Source organism: Gopherus flavomarginatus, chromosome 1 (genome assembly GCF_025201925.1).
Source record: "Gopherus flavomarginatus isolate rGopFla2 chromosome 1, rGopFla2.mat.asm, whole genome shotgun sequence".
In the NCBI taxonomy this organism is placed as follows: Eukaryota; Metazoa; Chordata; order Testudines; family Testudinidae; genus Gopherus; species Gopherus flavomarginatus.
Window position 1 is genome coordinate 214,492,183 of NC_066617.1, and position 19,641 is coordinate 214,511,823.

Below are 19,641 nucleotides of genomic sequence, written 5' to 3' on the forward strand. Positions count from 1 at the left end.
TATTTCAGTGATACAATGAATATGTAAAAGATGTAATAGGTTTCTTGAAGTCTTGTGGCTTAAGTGAATATTCAGAGGGAATTTAAATGATTGTAAGGTAATGTAGATTGCAACTTCCCAAACTCCCTTATTTGAGGAGTTGGTCTAGTCACTATGTGGAAAGGTGCTTCAGGAGACCCATAATATTTTGGGAGGAGTGCTGAGTGTGGACTCCGTAAACTAGCTTACGCAAAGAAGGTTTGCAAGTGTGTTAAACACTAAATTGCTTTATGAGAAAATTAGAGAATGCTATTAAATAAACCATATTGAGTCCTCTAACCCTTAAGAGTAACCATATGTGCCTAGAGAGTATTTCATTTCAAACATAACAGCTGATCAAGCTTTTGTTCTGCATCATGACCTTTTTAAAGAGTGACCATTTTTATTCTAAATGGGCTAGTACATATCGTCTTTTCTCTGTTTGAATTCTAGTTGTCTGGTGATCATTGTTCTGTAGAATCTAAGAAACCAAAACGATCTGGAGAAATGTGTGCCTTCAATAAAGTCCTAGCTCATCTTGTAGCAATGTGTGATACAAATATGCCATTTATAGGACTTCGTATGGAGGTAATTATTATGAGATGAAAGTTTTCCTAAAATTTCTTTGTATAAACTGATTTATCTATATTTGGGAGTGGGGTGGGGTGACAACTCACCAGCGTGGCGCCTCCTTCTGGTTGTCCAGGGAATTAGCTCTTTTCCAGCTCTGGAGCGCCCTCTGCTGGCTGATGTCTCACCTGCAGCTGGCCCCTCATATTCCTCCCGGACCCCGGTGCCCTTTACCATCAGGGTTTTGCCCCCTAGCAGCAACCCACAATCTGGGTCTCCCCATCCCCAGTGTGCCTCAGTGGCTACTGCCAGTCATCTAGCCCCCGCTCCCTGGGGCAGATTGCAGTCTATAAACCACTCATCATTGGCAAGGGTGGTTGGACCAGCTGCCTCTGCCTATATCTAGGCTGCCCTTCTGCAGCCCCAGCACCTTTGTCAACCCTTAACTCGGCCTGCAGCCTGGGCCTTTGCTAGGCTGGAGCTCCCCAGCTCCCTCTGCCCTTCCCCAGCAGTGCTCCACACTAGATACCCTTCTCAGCTTCCCAGGCAGCCAGGTCCTTCTCTCTCAAGCAAGCTAGATTGTGTCTGTTCATCCTTCTGGCCCACTGCCCTCTTATAAGGGCCAGCTGGGCCTTGATTGAACTGGCTACAGCTGTGGCTGCTTTCCCAATCAGCTCAGCTTTTCCCCTGCCACAGCCCTCTCCCAGGGCTGTTTTAAGCCCTTCAGGGCAGGAGTGGGGTAACCACCCCCCTACAGGAGGCACGTGCTAACATGTCTTCAGACATGCCTGCATACTGCTCCTTCTCCAGTCCTCTCTGCCTTCCATTCTAAATGTGCGGCTGGCCAATGTCAGGAATCTGTTTGCATGGGTCAACTGAGTGCTTTAGAGCTCGGTCCTCCTACTCCAGCTGGAGCTGTGACTCCCTGCCATGGCTGATGCTTGGGAGAGGGAAAGGCAGGGTAGGGGACAGGAGAAAGTGAAGAGAGAAAAGGGGAGATAGTGGGATGTCAAGGGAAGACAAGAGTCTGTAGTGTGCCCCCCCCCATGTTCTCAATTTTCCATGCTCAGAATGTGAAACTGTCACTTGTAGCAAGACGCACACTTTGGGAAAGTGTACACTTCCCCCCCCTTGAGTGAGTTTGTTTGTTTGTTATAACTTAGTGAAATCTTCCTTTTTCTTTAGTTGTCTAATATGGAGATTCCACACCAAGGAGTACAGGTAGAAGGAGATGGCTTCAGCCATGCTATACGTTTATTAAAGTAAGATATTGTTATACACTTCATTTTATCAAGTACATGAACAATATTAGGAAAAAGGAGCATTTGAAGAGTTTGGCATCTTGCAACACTAAACTTTGAAAACCATTTTTGTTTTAAACAATGGCTTATTTTACAACCTCAGTCATTTAAGGTAATGTGGCCTGTGGTGGGGAGGGAAAGAGTAGGAAAATAATGTATTACCCTTTATTGTTGGAACAGCCAGTCGTGGTGTCTGTTCATAGGTGAGAATTGACCAGCCGAGAGGCATGGTCTTTGTCTCTTCCAAACATGACAAATGCACAGCAGCTGTTAGTAAAGCTAAGATTCTGTCATGCATATTTTTAGTAAGTCATGGGCAATAAAGAAAAATTCACAGAAGCCCGTGACCTATCCCTGACTTTTACAGTAAAATGGGGAGCTACAGGGTCCCCACACCACCCCAGAGGCCCTGGCTCAGAACTGTTGGGTTCCTCCACCTCCAGTGGCTCTCAGCTTGGGGCACCTCTGCCCTCCACAGCGGCCTGGAGCTCCAGGGCACCCCCTCAATTTCCAGCCACCACAGGTATCAGAGGGACCCTGTAGCTCCCTGCCGCTGCAGGTTCAAGTCATGGAGGTCTCTGGAAGTCAAGGATTCCGTGACCTCTGACAAAATTGTAGCCAAGATCTGTCCGTCCTTGTTCCAGCCAAAGATGGCTTGCTAACCTAGCATCTCCTGCTACCATCCTTGGCAGGAGTTGCCATTCTGCTAGCAGCCTGTGTCTCAGGTTCCCTGTGTATCTCTTAGCAATCAGGAGGTTAGAACCTTGGCTTGGGAGGTGTCACAGTACCTCTCTCCAGGAATGTGAATTATACTAATGCATCCAGCCCATAGTTCTTCTTTGAGTGATTGCTCTTGTGTATTCCACAGTAGGTGTGCATGCTCGCCATGTACACCAGTGCCGTAAGTGGTTTTTGTTTTGGTCCCCTCCCCCCCCAGCAGTACCTGTAGGGGAGTGCCCCTAGTAACCTATGGAGTGGCATCTCTGTGGCATGGTATAAGGGGCGCTGCGCGCTCTGCCCACCCTCATTTCCTTCTTGCTGCCAGCGAAGGTGCTTTGGAACTGCTCTGCTCCAGCTTGTTTGGGGGGAGGGATAGCTCAGTGGTTTGAGCATTGGCTTGCGAAACCCAGGGTTGTGAGTTGAATCCTTGAGGGGGCCACTTAAGGATCTTAGGGATCTTGGTTCTGCTAGTGAAGGCAGGGGGCTGGAGTCAATGACCTTTTAGGGTCTCTTCCAGTTCTATGAGATAGGGGTGTGTGTGTGTGTATATATGTATATGTGTATGTGTATGTATATGTATATATAACTTTAAATACCTGGGTAATGTCATATCCAGTGATCCATCACTGGATAATGAGATCAACGCACGAATATCCAAAGCAAGCCAGGCACTTGGCTATCTGCATGTCAAAGTTTTAAACCACCACAACATCCAGATGTCGTCAAAACTGCTTCTGTACAGAGCTGCTGTTCTTTCATCTCTTTTGTACGGGTGTGAAACATGGACACTATATAGGCATCACATCAAGGAGCTCGAAGCATTCCATGTGCATTGCCTCCGCAACATCATGAAGATCCGCTTGCAAGACGAAGTGCCCAATCTTGAGGTCCTCGAGAGCCCAGATGACAAGCATCGAAATGATGATCATGAAGTCACAGCTACATTGGACCGGTCATGTCAGCCACATGGATGCCAACAAAATCCCCTGCCAGCTTCTCTATGGTGAGCTCTCCCAGGGCATCCGGCATATAGGTTGTCCACGAAAACGTTACAAGGACACCATCAAAGCCAATCTGCAGTATAGCAATATCAAATCCAGGATCCCGCCAGCGACAGAACACAGTGGCATGCAGCAGTCAGGAATACTTGCATCGCCTTTGACGAAGACCGCTGCCGGCGTCTACAAGAGGCACGTGAATGACATCACAGAGCACCAGCAGCGAACAACCCACTGGCTGCAAACTTCCCAAGCACCATCTGCAGGCAAATGTGCGCCCCTAGAATTGGCTTGTATAGCCATCAGAGGGCACACCATGAGACCAACAATAGATGATTTGCTCAGATTTGTCGTCATCGGATCGATGGACTACCAATATATATCTATATATCTATAGATATATATATGCACACACCTATTTATTTATTTTTGTCTGCAGCTTTCCTCCAGAACTCTTGTTTGTTCAGTATAATAGTACCTGTAGTTGAAGTAGTTAGTGTAACTTAGTTTAGTTTAATGCGCCCAGGCCAGGGCAGGCCCCGTGCCCCGGGTTTTAAGTCATGCGACACTTGTAGGTGACCCGATGCCAGTGAGTGATCCGCACATGGACTGTTTACGCTGTCTAGGTGAAACCCATGTCAGTAATTGCTGCAAAATGTGTAGATCTTTCAAGCCTCAAAACAAGAGAGAAAGAGACATTTGATCTGGGCTATCCTGATGGAGTCCGCGTTGACCCTGACTCCAGCATGCTGCACTAGGTACCACAGTGTCCGTGCACGGCAACCCCTCAGTGCCATCTACCAGTTGGCACCGCTCCCCGTCTGTGGGGCACACCAAGAAGGCTAAGAGGCCTTCTCCACTGTGACCTCGGAGCAAGACCAGGGGAGAGGCTAGACCTATGTTGGGCAGTCCTCAGTCCCCATTGGCCTCCAAGCCTCTGGCTCAGGTTGAGCAGAGTAGTGGCTCCTGCAGTCTGGACTGTCCAGTGAGGTGCAAAGCTCTTTGCAGGACCTCCCTTTTGATGGCAAGCTCTGTTTGCAGAACAGACGGACCTGAAGCTGCATGGCCTGAAAGATTACCATACTACGCTTAAGACACTTGGCCTCTGTGTTCCGGCTCTAGCTATACCTAAGTTTAAGCTGCAGCAGGATCCCACCCAGGCAACCCACTCTAAATACGAGTCCACTTATAAAAAGTTGCGAGACTATAAGAAATGCTTGCAGAGGCAGTCCCAGTCTACCCCCCCAACCGGGATCCTCCAAGGGCGAACAGGTGGAAAATGGCAGTTTTGATGGTATGCCTGAGGGCGACCTATTAGTTCACATCAGGGATCCACACGCAGTAAAGCTACCCATCTCCAACCGGATGTGTGTTTTTCTCCCAGAGTGGTCACGGCTGACCTCAGATCGATGGGTCCTCAACCCCATCTCCCGGGGCTACACCCTCCAGTTTACTTCTACCCCTCCCAATACCCCCCACCCCCATCCCTCCTGGGGGACCCCTCTCATGAGGCCCTGCTTAAGCAGGAGGTGGGGCAGCTCCTTGGCTTAGGAGCAGTGGAAATAGTGCCAGCAGAGTTCAAAGGCAAGGAGTACTACTCCTGCTGTTTCCTTATCCCGAAGGCCAAAGGGGGGCTCAGGCCCATTCTCGACCTGTGAGGCCTGAACCAGTACATGTTCTGCTCAAGTTCCGAATGGTCTCTCTGGCGTCCGTCATCCCCTCCCTAGATCCCAGGGACTGGTACACCGCCCTCGATCTGCAGGACGTGTAATTCTACATTCATGTATTCGAGGGGCACAGGCTCTTCCTCCGTTTCGCGGTTGGGCAGGAGCATTACCAATTTATGGTCCTCCCATTTGGCCTGTCCACTGCTCCCAGGATATTCACAAAGTGCATGTCTGTGGTGGCGGCGGCGTCCTACCTCAGACATCATGGGGTCCAGATTTTCCCCTATTTGGATGACTGGCTGGTCAAGGGCAGTTCCGGTTGCAGATGTGGGGTCACGTGGCTCTCCTCCTGTCCATGTGTGCCACCCGGGGCCTGTTGGTAAATGACACCAAGTTCACGTTAATCCTGGTACAGCGCATAGAGTTTATCGGGCAGTCCTGGATGCAATGTTGGCCAGGGCCTCCCTCCCACTGGACAGGTTCGAGACCCTGAAAGGGCTCATCGACAGTCAGTTTACTGTGATGACAGCCAGAGCGTGTCTCCAGCTCCTGGGTTACATGTCGGTGTGCACATACGTAGTTTGCCGCTCCAGACTCAGGATGAGGCCCCTCCAGCTCTGGTTGGCCTCAGTGTTCTCCCAGGCCAGAGACAGTATGGTCAAGGTCCTCACTGTGCCCGAGCCGGTGATCCGAGGGGAGGACCACCATTATAGGGAGGCGAATGTGCTCCGTGGGGTCCTGTTCAGGGGCAGGCCTCCATCAGTGGAGCTAGTGTCTGACGCTTCAGACGTTGGATGGGGAGCCCATGTGGGAGACGTTCAGACCCAAGGACTGTGGTCTGTGCAGGACCCTGCCCAGCATATAAATGTCAAGGAACTCAGGGCAGTCCGGCTGGCGTCCATGGCGTTCCGCTTGCACCTGGAGTGGTGTGGAGTGGAGTGGTCAGGGTTCTCACAGACAACACGGCCTTGATGTTTTACATCAACAGGCAAGGTGAGGCCTGCTCCTCTGTCAGGCTGTGGGACTTCTGTATAGCCCACGACATTTGCCTACAGGCCTATCACCTACTGGCGCCCAGAATTCGCGGGCAGGTCGCCTGAACCAAGACTTCTCCTCTCAACATTAGTGGTCTCTACACCCATAGGTTGTGCACAGGTTTTTCCAAGAGTGGGGAACTCCCCAGGTGGCCTGTTCGTGTCTTGGCAGAACCACCAGTGTCCCTGGTTCTGCCCAGGGAGGAGGGGGCTGGAAATGGGCGCTATCTCTGATGCCTTCTTCCTGTCCTGGTCAGGCCAGCTTCTCTATGCCTTCCCCCCGATCCCGCTGATCGGCAAGGTCTTGGAAAAGATAAAGACGGACAGGGCCCGGGTCCTCCTGATTGCCCCGGCATGGCCCAGGCAATATTGGTACGGGACCCTCACGAGTCTTGTGGTCACCCGGCAGTTGCCGTCCCACCCGGACCTGCTCTCCCAGGACCAGTAGTGCCTTCTTCACCCCCACTCCACAGCATGGCTGCTCAATGGTTAGGCTAGGAGGAAAGGACATGCTTGGAAGGGGTTCAGTGTGTCCTCTTGGAAAGCAGGCGACCCTCCACGCATCAAGCCTACTTGGAAAAGTGGTCTCGGTTTTCCCGATTGAGTGGCTGAGCAGGGCGTTTCCCCTGTGGCTGCCCTCATCCATCTAATTTTAGATTCTCTCCTTAGAGCTCATTTTAGACTGTCTCCTCCAGGGGTCACCATTTCAGTCTTCCACCCACTGGTGCAGGGGCACACGGTATTCTCCCATGCTATGACTGGCTGATTCCTTAAGGGATTGGATCATCTCTTCCCATACATTAAGCCCCCAGTCCCGGAGTGGGACTTGAACTTGGTGTTTTGAGTTGTTAGCTACATGCACCTGGTTGCACTTTGCCACCAGGAAGTCCACCTTCCACAAGATCATGTCTGCTATACGGGTCTCGGAACTCAGGGCCCTGGCCTCCAAGCCCCCTTACATGGTGTTCCGTAAGGATAAGGTCCAACTCGGCCCACATCCTTCGTTCCTCCTGAAGGTGGTCTCCACCTACCATATGGGTCAGGACATTTTCCTGACGGTCCTCTTCCCCATGCGTCAAGTGAGTAGTGCCGCCTCCACCCACTGGATATGAAACAGGCTCTGGCCTTTTACCTGGAGCGGACTAAGCCGTTCAGGAAGTCTTTGCAGCTGTACATCGCCTCGGCCAAATGCATGAGGGGTTGGCCAATCTCCACTCAGCGGCTCTCCAAATGGATCACCTTGTGCATCTGTACCTGTTATAACCTAGTGGGAATCCCTCCCCTGTCAATTGTGAGGGTGCGCTCAACTAGGGCGAAAGCCTCATTGGCTGCCTTTTTAGCCCATATCCCATTCAGGACATTTGTCTACCCTAAAGTTGTGCTGCTTCAACTATTGATTAAGAAACAGCTATAGTTAAAGCAGTACACAACTGTGCATACAAGCCTTTACACTCCATATTTCAAAGTGATGTATGAAGTCTAAGCAAGGGCTGCCACATGGCCTTCAGTTCACACATTCACCTCACATTATGCAATTGTAGGGAAGACTCCGGGTTTGGCAGGGTTGTGCTCTGTCTCGAGAGTTTGTGAACTCCTACCCACCTCCAACAGATATAGCTTGGAATATACATGAGCAATCACTCGAAGAAGAAAAGACAGTTACCTTTTCCGTAACTCGTGTTCTTCGAGATGTGCTGCTCATGTCTATTCCACATCTCGCCCTCCTTCCCCTTTGTCGGAGTTGTCTGGCAAAAAGGAACTGAGGTGCCACTCCAGGGGGTGCTAGGGGTGCTCCCCTATGGGTACTGCTAGGGGAAAAACTTCCAGCCCCGGTGCATGTGGCGAGCACGCACACCTATTGTGGAATAGACATGAGCAACACATCTTGAAGAACACGAGTTACAGAAAAGGTAACTCTTTTCTTACCAGCTTCTGTGTCATCCATTTGCTAGGTGAAGTCTTTAATATAGCAGTATATGGTTCTCTTGAACTATACTTCCTTCTTCATTTGTTTTTGTAGGTTTGAACAGTGTTCCCTTTCTTGTATCTTGGGACATGCAAAATTAACATAATTTTACCTTTTTCAATAAGTGAAAGAAAAGGGATGTTCTGTAGAAGCCAGCAATTTTTATTTCCCCACATCTCAAATCACTTGTCCTCAAGCAAAAGCTTGAATGCTTTAACAAGAGTCCCTGGTATTGTGCCCTGAAGATCAACAGACGGGCTCTAATGGACTAGTGGAGAGAAACTCATTCCTAACCTGAGGGCTTTTCACTGAGAATACTCATCAGTAGCCCCAGATCCTAATATCCAGAGACAGCTAGTTCTGGCAACTCCAGGTGACCTCTAGTGATGGCTCATGAGCAGAGTTCTCTGATGTAGTCACAGCTTAAGCCATGAACGTAGGAATTGTCATGCTGGATCACATCAGTGGTGCATGTATTTAGTGTCCTGTCTCCCACAGTGGCTAATACCAGCTGTTTTGGAGGAAAGTGCAAGGAATCCTGAAGAGAGGAACTGCTAGTAGATGAAGTTTCTTCCTAAGCCCCCTCATTTATTGGCTAGCTTATACCCTGGAGCAAGAGGATTTATATCCATTCTAAAAAAAACCTTCTTGTATAATATTGTGTGACCTTTTCATATTTCTGTAATGAAAATAAACTGTACTGATAAAGCACTCTTATACTGGTATGACTGTGTCTACCCTAAAGTTGTGCTGCTTCAACTATTGATTAAGAAACAGCTATAGTTAAAGCAGTACACAACTGTGCATACAAGCCTTTACACTCCATATTTCAAAGTGATGTATGAAGTCTAAGCAAGTCTGAAAGAAGGTCTGTAGAGGGAATGTGAACTTGTAACAAGTTGAGGGTGTTGGAAAGAAAATGCAAATTGCATCAACTTAGAGTCCCTCTAGGAGAGGGGTTCCCAAACTTTTTGCCAGCATGATGCCATTTTAATGAAGTCTTTTTAGCTTGGGAGCCCAAAGAGCATGGAGGACATAATTTTGAAGAGCAAAATGGTGTCCCCTTCACAGGGTGACCTTGTGTACACCATATGTGTGAGTTAATGCTAGGTGGAGAATGCCATTTTGTTCTATAAAATGATTTTGTCTGCACAGTGTGACCTAGTAGTATTGTGCATGTGTGGTCATGCTATGCAGAAGAAGCCATTTTGTAGAACAAAATGGCATCCTCTATGCATTGTGACCTTGCACGCACCTAGGGTTGCCAACTTTCTAATTGCACAAAACTGAACACTCTAGCCCTGCCCCTTACCATCAGGCCCTGGCCCCTATCTTGCCCCTTCCCTGAGGTCCTGTCCCCCGCTCAGTACATTCCCCCTCCCTTGGTGGCTCGCTGTCCCCCACCCTCACTCACTTTCACTGGGCTGGGGCATGGGGGTTGAGGTGCAGTTGTAGTGCAGGCTATGAGGTGGGGCCAGAAATGAGGGGTTCAGAGTGTGTGTGGGAGGCTCAGGGTTGGGGCGTGGGCTTACCTTGGACAGCTCCCAATCAGTGGTGCAGTGGAGCTAAGGCAAGCTCCCTGCCTGTCCTGGCTCTACGCTGCACCCCGGAAGCTGCCAGCAGGTCTGGCTTCTAAGCGGGGGGTCCATGAGGTTCTGCACACTGCTCTTGCCCACAGGCACTGCCCCCGCAGCTCCCATTGGCCGTGGTTCTTGGCCAATGGGAGTGCAGGGCTGGTGCTCGAGGCTTCATTTCTCCAATCCCAGGTCTCTTCCATTCATTATTCTGCAGAGCATCTTTTCTTTCAAGTAAAGTTATTTAAATGTCATTCTGGAAAATACTTTAACCTGTATTATGCACTCGTGGAGCTGTAATGTGTACAATTGTGCACTCTTTTCTTCATGGACAGAATTCCTCCATGTAAAGGTACAAGCGAGGAAACCCAGAAGGCTCTGGACCGGTCTCTCCTTGATTGCACTTTCCGATTGCAAGGTAGAAATAACCGCACATGGGTGGCTGAGCTGATATTTGCGAACTGTCCACTTAACAGCACATCTTCCAGGGAGCAAGGTTAGTTTTGCAGAAATATTTTGCAGATTTAACTCCTTTCTCTTTACCATGTTCTCTGTCAAATGCTAATCATTATTGACATTGCAGGACCAACACGTCATGTCTACCTGACTTACGAAAACCAATTGTCTGAACCAGTTGGAGGTCGAAAAGTTGTTGAGATGTTCCTCAATGATTGGAACAGTATTGCTCGACTATATGAATGTGTGCTGGAGTTTGCACGATCTTTGCCAGGTACAAAAATATTCCCCTGTCCTTTCTTTTACATTTTTGGTACATCTTATATAATAAGCTTTCTCACTCATTTTTTTATTTTTTCCTCTTCAAAAGAAATACCCAACCACCTGAATGTTTTCTCAGAGGTTCGTGTCTACAACTACCGCAAGCTTATCCTTTGTTATGGAACTACCAAGGGAAGCTCAGTAAGTAACTTTCTTAGTACACTTCTAAAGCTACATTTGAAAACAGAAACTATACAGGTTCAGAGCTTTTGGAATTTAAGCAAAAAGCTCTCCACCTTATTAAAATAACAGTAAAAAATTCATATTAACAAAAGCAGGGAAGCTATAAGTATCAGATGTTAGACCATCATTAACTTGTTGTATGCTTAGATATTTGCATAATTGATATGTTAAATGCCAGTTATGGATGGAATGCGGTCTTTAAAATAAATAAATAAATAAATAAATGAAGGCTCTGACAAAACTGCTGAAACTTAACATTTTTTTTTAACTTTTAATCTAAAAAGGAATCTCAGGAAACATTTCCCCATTTTACTGTGGATTGTTTCAATGCCACGTGGAATTATCATGGCTCTCTTTAACCTGGGTTTGTTAGGAGCATTTTTGCACATGTAGAACATGTATTGTAATGATTAGTTAGTTTCCATAAATGGCATGAACAGCACACTGGATTTTGCATGACATTGCCACTACACATTGGCCTGCCCCATCATAGCATCCCAGTGTGTTGTAGTTGAGACGCATCCAGCCTCATCAATACATCCGTTTTGTAGATATTGAAGTAATCAATGGTTCAAGTCCAGTTCCCTTATCTCATCCCTTTTTGGTCAAATGAGGCTTCTGGTTTCTGAGTAACACACTAAGGAAATAGCCTAATTTATATCTGTAGTTCCCCCCCGCCCCCAATCTCTTGCTAATTATCCTCATGGGGATTTCCTAGATAAACTTCTTAACAACAACAACAACAACAACAAAAGCCCACACTTTTGTAGAAAGTTAGCATAGCTTTCTACATGGCGTTTTAGCTTCAATTACTTTCATATTTATGTATGTTTAATTTTCATTTTCTGGTTCACAACTTGCAATCTGATCTGGTTGTTTTAATCAGTTTCTAAGACTTCTTGTCTTCTTACTTGGTGTTATAGATCAGTATTCAGTGGAATTCCATACATCAAAAATTTCACATTTCATTGGGAACAGTTGGCCCAAATTCAGGTTGCAGTAACTGTCACAATACTATCCTACACCAGCTCCAGGAGATGTTCAATAAAACACCAAATGTGGTCCAGTTATTACAGGTAACTATTTTATTTCTCTTCATGAAAAGATAGAATTTAGAGAAGTGTAAGATAATTAAGGCCCAGATTCTGATGGTTGAGGTGTGTTGTTTGTTTTTTTTTTCTCCTGCAAGGGTATCAGAATCTGGCCCTTAATAAATTATTGATGGTTCTTTTTGATTAAGGGAGAGCAGGTAATGGTCGGGGCTCATTATCCTCCATGACTTGATTTTTCTTTTGAGGCCGTGTCTACATTATAAATTTGGATCAATGCAAGTAACACTGGGATGAAGCCATCGCAGCTAGCATATTACTTGTGCACATGCATTCTTGGCTCCTTGCAGCCAAGCTGCCCATACTCACCAAGAGTGCTTGTGTCGATGCACGGTGTGGAACACCATGGGCAAGTATCCCAGTGTGCAACCTGCCACTGTCCAGCACACACTCTTTTGGATAGTTTTGGCAATGCCTGGTGGAGCAGAAATGAGTTATGCAGGGTGATTGGGAGCAAGAGGTCAACTTCCCAGCGTGCAACTGTTTCCATCCCATAATGTTATCTATAGCCCATAATATTCACACATTTAAAAAAAAAATCCTATGAACCCATGCAGTGCTCCTTGCTGTCTGCCTTCTCTGACAGAAGCATGGAGTGTGTACATCTCTGCACTATTGCCATAAGGGTTGCAAGCCCAGGACACGCAATCTGGTAGTTGAGGAGCCACAGGAAGAAATGAATCAGCGGGGAATGTGACAATTGCCTTGACAGATTGTGCTGGGATATAGCAAGAACCAACTTAGCATTGGTGGTGCTGTTCATGATACGGCTGCAAATGGTAGTGCTGCTTTTGGGCCCGAGAAATGAGTGTTGACTGGTGGGATCACACTGTTATAGGTTTGGGATGACGAGCAGCGGCTGCAGAACTTTCAGATGTGTAAGGCCCCATTCCTGATTGTGTGTGCCGAGCTCATCCACCCTTCCAGTGCAGAGACACCAAAAATGAGAGTGGCACCGACAGTGGAGAAGGGAGTGGTGATGGCATTGTGGTAATGTGCAATGCCAGATTGCTACTGATCAGTGGGAAATCATTTTGAAGTTGGAAAATCTGCTGTGGAAGCTGTTGTCATGCAAGTGTGCAGGTTTATTAATAGTCTCCTGCTGTGCAGGACAGTGACTCTCGGGAATCTGCAGGACATAATGAATGGATTTGCGGCAATGGAGTTCCTGAACTATGGTGGAGCAATAGACATCACACACATCCCTATTTTGGCATCGGACCACTGCCACAGAGTACATCAACAGAAGGGCCTATTTTTTTTTTTATGGTTATGCAAGCACTGATGGGTCACTGGAGACACTTCACCAACATCAATGTTGGCTGGTCAGGGAAGGTGCATGATGATTGCATTTTTAAGCGGACCATTCAGAAAGCTGCGAGCAGGGACTTTTCTTTCTCAACGAGTGGTTTACTGTTGATGATGCTAAAATGCCAATAGTGATCCTGGGAGGCCCAGCTTACCCCTTGCTCCCTTGGCTCATGAAGCTGTACATTCTTCCTGGACATCACCAAGGAAAGATTCAGCTCTGGCTCAGCTGGTGCAGAATGATGATTGAATGCACTTTTGGTAGATTGAAGGGACGGATGCTGATGGTGTTTCTTCACAAGGTTGGATCTCAGTGAGAAAAGCATCCTATTGGTAATAGCTGCCTACTGTGTCCTGTGTAATAACTGTGAAGCAAAAGGGGAATGTTTCTGCCGGGGTTGTGGGTAGAGGTGAAGTGGCTGTCTGTTGAGTTTGAACAGCCAGACACAAGGGCTGTTAGCGCTAAGGGCGAAGCTATACTTCGCAGACAGGGTTTGAAAGTGCACTTTTAACAGTGAGCCACAGTAATGTATTGTGGTATACTGTACTCTGCCAGGCCTGCTGTTTTGGGGCTTGTTAGGAATTGTGTGATGCGTGGTACACATCTATGAATATAATACTGTCAATGCACTTACTAATTTTGCAGTGCTAGTACATTTATGATTATTACACTGTTTCTCACTGATCCTATGAGTTGTCACACTGTACAATAAAAAGTAAATGGGTGATTTCATAACTGCTAGGCACTCTGCAGCATACATTGGGAACTAATAATAAAGATGAATTATTTTCCAAATAGTTCTATTCAGTAAGAAAACTAGTGCAAAAATATTCTGTGCAATTTAAAAGTAAATACATTAAGAACTTAATAATGGTATAAAATGTAACAAAGAAAGAACAATTCATGGCCATTTTACCTATGCATATGACAACTGTGGATCTCACAGGTTGCTTAACATGTAGTTGTGGTTGTCCTTAATGTCACCTGAGATGGAGTGATAAGGGGTAGGGATGCAGCCCCTGATGCCACATGAGAATGTTGAGGAGGGGTATAGGGAGGTGCTGTAATGGAGTTCTTTATGTACTGCAAAGGGAAGTGAGCCTGTGATTGTTGAACCTGTAGGTCCACAGGAATCTGCAGCATCTGTGTTTGCTACTGGAGAAGCCCCATTATGTCTTGGTGCATCTCCCTCTTCTTTTCCTGCTGGGAGTCCTGGGTCTTTTGCCTGTCCACTGTTTTTCCTTTTCTGGGCTGTTTGGGCGTTTTTTTAGTCTAAAAGACAATTCACTGTACACATTTTATTTACAGGTTTGTACACTGTCTTAATATGAATGGGACTGCTTGTCTACTTGAGCCACTTTTAACCAAAGAATATAACCTAAGTAATACAAAGTGTTAAAATACAGCATAAGATACAAAAACAGACATACTATTTCTAGTAAGGAATGTAAATTATGGTGTTACATTTTAAAAAAATCCACATTTATGTTTAGGAAATCACACAAACATAGATCACTGATTTGACTGAAATGCAGAAGTCTGTAGCAGAGCTTTGATGTTACAAAAAAAAGTTACCAAAGAATGCACAAAATTAATGTTTATTCCACCTTTGTCATATTCCCAGGTCCTTCACCAATGTTACATGAGCAAGAACAACTGAAATCAGAGTATCACTAATGTTATCAATTAGGGAAACAAATAAATTAAGTCTAGCAGCCATCAGCATAGGTTACAGCAAAGACAATGCTGTATTAAGAAAATTGCTAGAAAATTCTACGCACCATACTTTTTTTCCAAACCAGCAAAATGTTACTGCATACAATGCAAATATAAAACAAGTAATTTTTTCTGTAAGGTAAAGAGATGCATTTTCTTTTCTGAATATTGTGGATAAACTATTGTATTAGTAATGTCCTACTAAGCTATTATAGAATGGGCCAGGAAAACCTTTATGGATTCTGGGGGTACTGTATCCTGAAATCCTTTGATTGAATAATGGTTACTTTAGCCAAAATAGAAGAAAAAATGAACATAGAAGAACAAGACAAAGGCGAATGAGACTTCTCACAAATCTTAGCAACGTTTAGATGGAAATCCAAATTTAAACGCAGTCCACTCTGCTTTTGAAGAGGCTTTGGTTCAGCTCCCAAATCTTGATTGCTTGATGCAGTCTCCTATGAAAGAATACGCAGAAGGTGTCATCTTAAACAACAAACCTATTTTTAGTGGTGGAGCCGCTCTTAGTAGCTGTGTCTGCGTGGGACTGATAGCCAAGCAGTAGCTTTGGAGGAAGTCCTAATCTTTCCTTGTATCCTCTCCCTATATGCGTAACAGGATCCCTGTTTTCACATTCAGTTGTCCATATTGCTTTTTATCGCCCTTAGCTCTAACATTAACAGCTCCACATACATCATCTCTGTAGTCATCAAAGGACTCTCCAATAAGGCACAGCAGTGTCTATAGCCAGAAGGAATCAAGATCATTTTGTCTCTGCTGTGTAGTTAGTGTAATTAGCCATCGGCCTCCTCGCTTATTTTTCTCATCTTCCCACAGAGGTTCAATCCTATCCTTAAAAAGTGAGTAGTCACAGCCAGGCATTAAATTACTAGAGAGCTGGATATGATTGTATAAAGCCCAAAAATCTTCAACAGTATCCAACTTTGAGATCAGACAAAGGTTTGCTTGCTAGGTTTTGCTTTTGTCTTTTTTGAAGAACCAGAGTGCCCACCTGTTTTGTAGTGGATGCTTAATGTCCTGTTCAGGGCTGGCAACCTCCTGAGCTGGTGCTGTTTCAGTTTTCTCTTCTTCTGAAGTCCGAGGATTGAGAGTGGTTTCCGGTTCCACCATCTTAGATCGATCTGTTTGTTTGGGGTCTGATGTAGCACTGGCTTGCAGGATCTCACTGAACGTGTCATCCAAAGTCATTCTTTTTGTCCTCCTTATCTGGCTCAAGCATTCCGTGAATCTAGAGGATGAACCCCATCAAGACCAGAATGGCAGTGGCTATAGTTAAAACACGCAGCGGTACCATTTTCATTATAGTCACAACGGAAAGTGAAAGTTAAGATTCAGAATTAGGAGGGAATTGCTTGGTTGCATGAAACTGAGTATAGGGCAAAGGCACTGTTTTCCACAGGCGGCAGTGGTTTTGGCTGATATCTGACTCCTGAGGGAAACAAGCGCAGAGAGCACAGCTGCTGCTGGTGTCTGAAGCCACTGGGGCTTGTATTTGTAAGCCTGTTTACTGCAACAGTGCTGGCTGAATTTACTGCAGAGTAGTGTGAGAGAGTGCCCTACAGTGGAGAAAGAAATAAGGCTGCCATCCCTAGAAACCTTTGGGAGAGGATTGCAGAGTACCTCCATGAAAGCTTCATCAGGCTCACTCAGGAGGATTCAAGGAACATCCCTGTATATATAAACTGCTCTGCGTGGCCCCTTTGCCTAACCCTACAGGGGAGTGAAAAGCAGATAGCACTACCTTCTGTAGTTGTGCTGCTACCTCTTCTGCTATGAGTAAATTAATGAAAAATTGACAGCTGTGTCCTGCTAAGTTGGGATTGCCAAGACCATAATGGGAGATTTACAGACTTACCCAAGTATCCTTTCTCTTCATTGGGCTCACCCATGCTTAACTGGTGGGACTGACTGGAGTGTGGTGGAGTCTCAAACAGGTCTTGGCTCATGGCATAACTGATCCCCCTGGTTTCATGACCTGCTTCTTCTTCATCCTGCCTGTTCACAGCAGGGGTCTGTGTCCCAGGCTCTTCAGAGGTATCCATGGTGGCGTGTGGGGTGATGGAATATCTGCCAAGTATGGCTTTGTAAAAGCATCAGGTCTGTGGCTCAGCACTGGATTGACTGTTGGCCTTCCTGGACTTCTGATATGCTTGACGCAGTTCCTTCATTTTCGTGCGGCCCTGCTGCTGGTCCTTGTTTACCTCTTTTCCTGCATCCCCCGTACAATCTGCTTGTAGATGTCCATGTTTCTGCTGATGGTCTGTAGCTATGCCTTCACAGTCTCTTCTCTCCACAGGCCTGGGAAATCCAGTATCTCCTGTCAACTCCAAGCTGGAGCTTGGCTGGAATGTGTAGCTGGCATGGTGATATGCAGTTGCACAGAACTAGAGAGGTGCCAAGATGGACAATCAGGAAACAGCATTTCAAAAATTCTCAGGGCTTTAAGGGAGGGGCCTCTGTGACCCCTGGGCAGTGGAGTTCACAATGGTGACGAGAGTGGTCAGTGTCAGGAATTGTGGGACAGCTGCTGGAGGACTGTTAGAGTCAACATAAATAATGCAGTGTCTAAATTCTCACTGTGTTGATCTCAGTACATTGACTGTGACTTGGGGAGGTGGTATTACTGTGGGCTTGTCTACATCAGAAAGTTGCAGCGCTGGTGAGGGAGTTACAGCGCTGCAACTTTGAAGGTGTACACATCTGCAGGGCACCACCAGCGCTGCAACTCCCTGTTTGCAGCGCTGGCCGTACTCCCGTTTTGTCTCGGGTGTAGAGGATCCAGCGCTGGTGATCCAGCGCTGGTAATCCAATGTAGACACTTACCAGCGCTTTTCTTGACCTCCGTGGAAGGAGGAAGCCTCTGGTAATCAAGCTGGTCTCCTTTCCCGGTTTGCTCTCTCGTTCCCGGAGCCCAGAGCAAGCAGGTATCCTTCCCTGCGGTTTGCTGGGTGGCTCCGGGAACGCGAGAGCAAACCGCGGCGAAGCGGGTCTCCTTTCCCGGTTTGCTCTCTCGTTCCCGGAGCCCCGAGCAAGCAGGTCTCCTTCCCTGCGGTTTGCTGGGTGGCTCCGGGAACGCGAGAGCAAACCGCGGCGAAGCGGGTCTCCTTTCCCGGTTTGCTCTCTCGTTCCCGGAGCCCAGAGCAAGCAGGTCTCCTTCCCTGCGGTTTGCTGGGTGGCTCCGGGAACGAGAGAGCAAACCGCGGCGAAGCGGGTCTCCTTTCCCGGTTTGCTCTCTCGTTCCCGGAGCCCAGAGCAAGCAGGTCTCCTTCCCTGCGGTTTGCTGGGTGGCTCCGGGAACGAGAGAGCAAACCGCGGCGAAGCGGGTCTCCTTTCCCGGTTTGCTCTCTCGTTCCCGGAGCCCAGAGCAAGCAGGTCTCCTTCCCTGCGGTTTGCTGGGTGGCTCCGGGAACGAGAGAGCAAACCGCGGCGAAGCGGGTCTCCTTTCCCGGTTTGCTCTCTCGTTCCCGGAGCCCAGAGCAAGCAGGTCTCCTTCCCTGCGGTTTGCTGGGTGGCTCCGGGAACGAGAGAGCAAACCGCGGCGAAGCGGGTCTCCTTTCCCGGTTTGCTCTCGCGTTCCCGGAGCCCAGAGCAAGCAGGTCTCCTTCCCTGCGGTTTGCTGGGTGGCTCCGGGAACGAGAGAGCAAACCGCGGCGAAGCGGGTCTCCTTTCCCGGTTTGCTCTCGCATTCCCGGAACCCCCCTTGAAGCCGCCCAACAGCGCTGCAGTGTGGCCACATCTAACACCACTTGCAGCGCTGGTTGCTGTAAGTGTGGCCACTCTGCAGCGCTGGCCCTATACAGCTGTACTAATACAGCTGTAACAACCAGCGCTGCAAAACTTTAGATGTAGACATGGCCTGAGTCGCTGTAAAGGGTAATTATGTCAGTTGGAGACAAATTTAAGTTAGACAAATGCACAGCTAGGTCAAGGCCAGGTAACTTACCTTGACCTAACTTTGTAGTGTAGACTAGGCCTGGTTCCCTTAAAGATAAACACTGTTTGTGATTGATTGTGGAAGCTAATTGATGTCTCAACATCTGTTCTCTTGCAGATATTGTTTGATACTCAGGCTCCATTAGTTGCCATCAACAAACTTCCAACTGTGCCAATGCTGGGTCTGACTCAACGCATCAACATTGCTTATCAGTGTTTCTCAATCCTGCCACAGTCACCCACGCACATCAGACTGGCTTTTAGGAATATGTACTGCATTGACATCTACTGCCGGAGCCGTGGGGTGGTGGCAATACGTGATGGAGCATATAGTCTTTTTGACAATAGTAAAATAGTTGAAGGTTTTTACCCTGCACCAGGACTAAAGGTAATTGGTCTTGTGTTTTCTGGCATCTTGTGGAATCATCACTCATTGTTCCATTGTGTAGGTTGAGATGAGCTTTTGATTTAAAGCCAATTTATGTGTGAAGTATACGCTGTATCGCCTCAAAATTATAGCACTTACTCTTTTTTTGAGCACAGAATTTTCTGGTTTACAAGTAAATTGGTTAATTACTATAAATTTATTTTAACTCAGAATGTGTCCAACAAGAAACTTAACTCTCAATGTGAGACTTTTTTTGTTTGTTTGTTTTTCTCTCTCCCCTGAATGATTTCAGTAATGAAATACTGCAGACACTTCAGGCTTCTTTCATAGTTAAACCTCACTGAAATCTTGTGCCAA

General features: G+C 47.0%; 1 protein-coding gene and 1 pseudogene across 1 annotated transcript in view; one reads left to right on the forward strand and one right to left on the reverse strand.

The window, feature by feature from the left end:
* MED14 (mediator complex subunit 14) overlaps positions 1-19,641 on the forward strand; it is a 70,613-nt gene that overhangs the window by 31,052 nt on the left and 19,920 nt on the right. Inside the window, exons 15-21 of the mRNA XM_050936468.1 lie at positions 472-606; positions 1,774-1,850; positions 10,184-10,344; positions 10,432-10,578; positions 10,675-10,766; positions 11,732-11,884; positions 19,015-19,284. Of these exons, the coding sequence (XP_050792425.1) occupies positions 472-606; positions 1,774-1,850; positions 10,184-10,344; positions 10,432-10,578; positions 10,675-10,766; positions 11,732-11,884; positions 19,015-19,284 (1,035 nt within the window). The remainder of the gene's footprint in view (positions 1-471; positions 607-1,773; positions 1,851-10,183; positions 10,345-10,431; positions 10,579-10,674; positions 10,767-11,731; positions 11,885-19,014; positions 19,285-19,641) is intronic.
* LOC127043034 (eukaryotic translation initiation factor 4E-like) lies at positions 15,091-17,585 on the reverse strand (annotated as a pseudogene).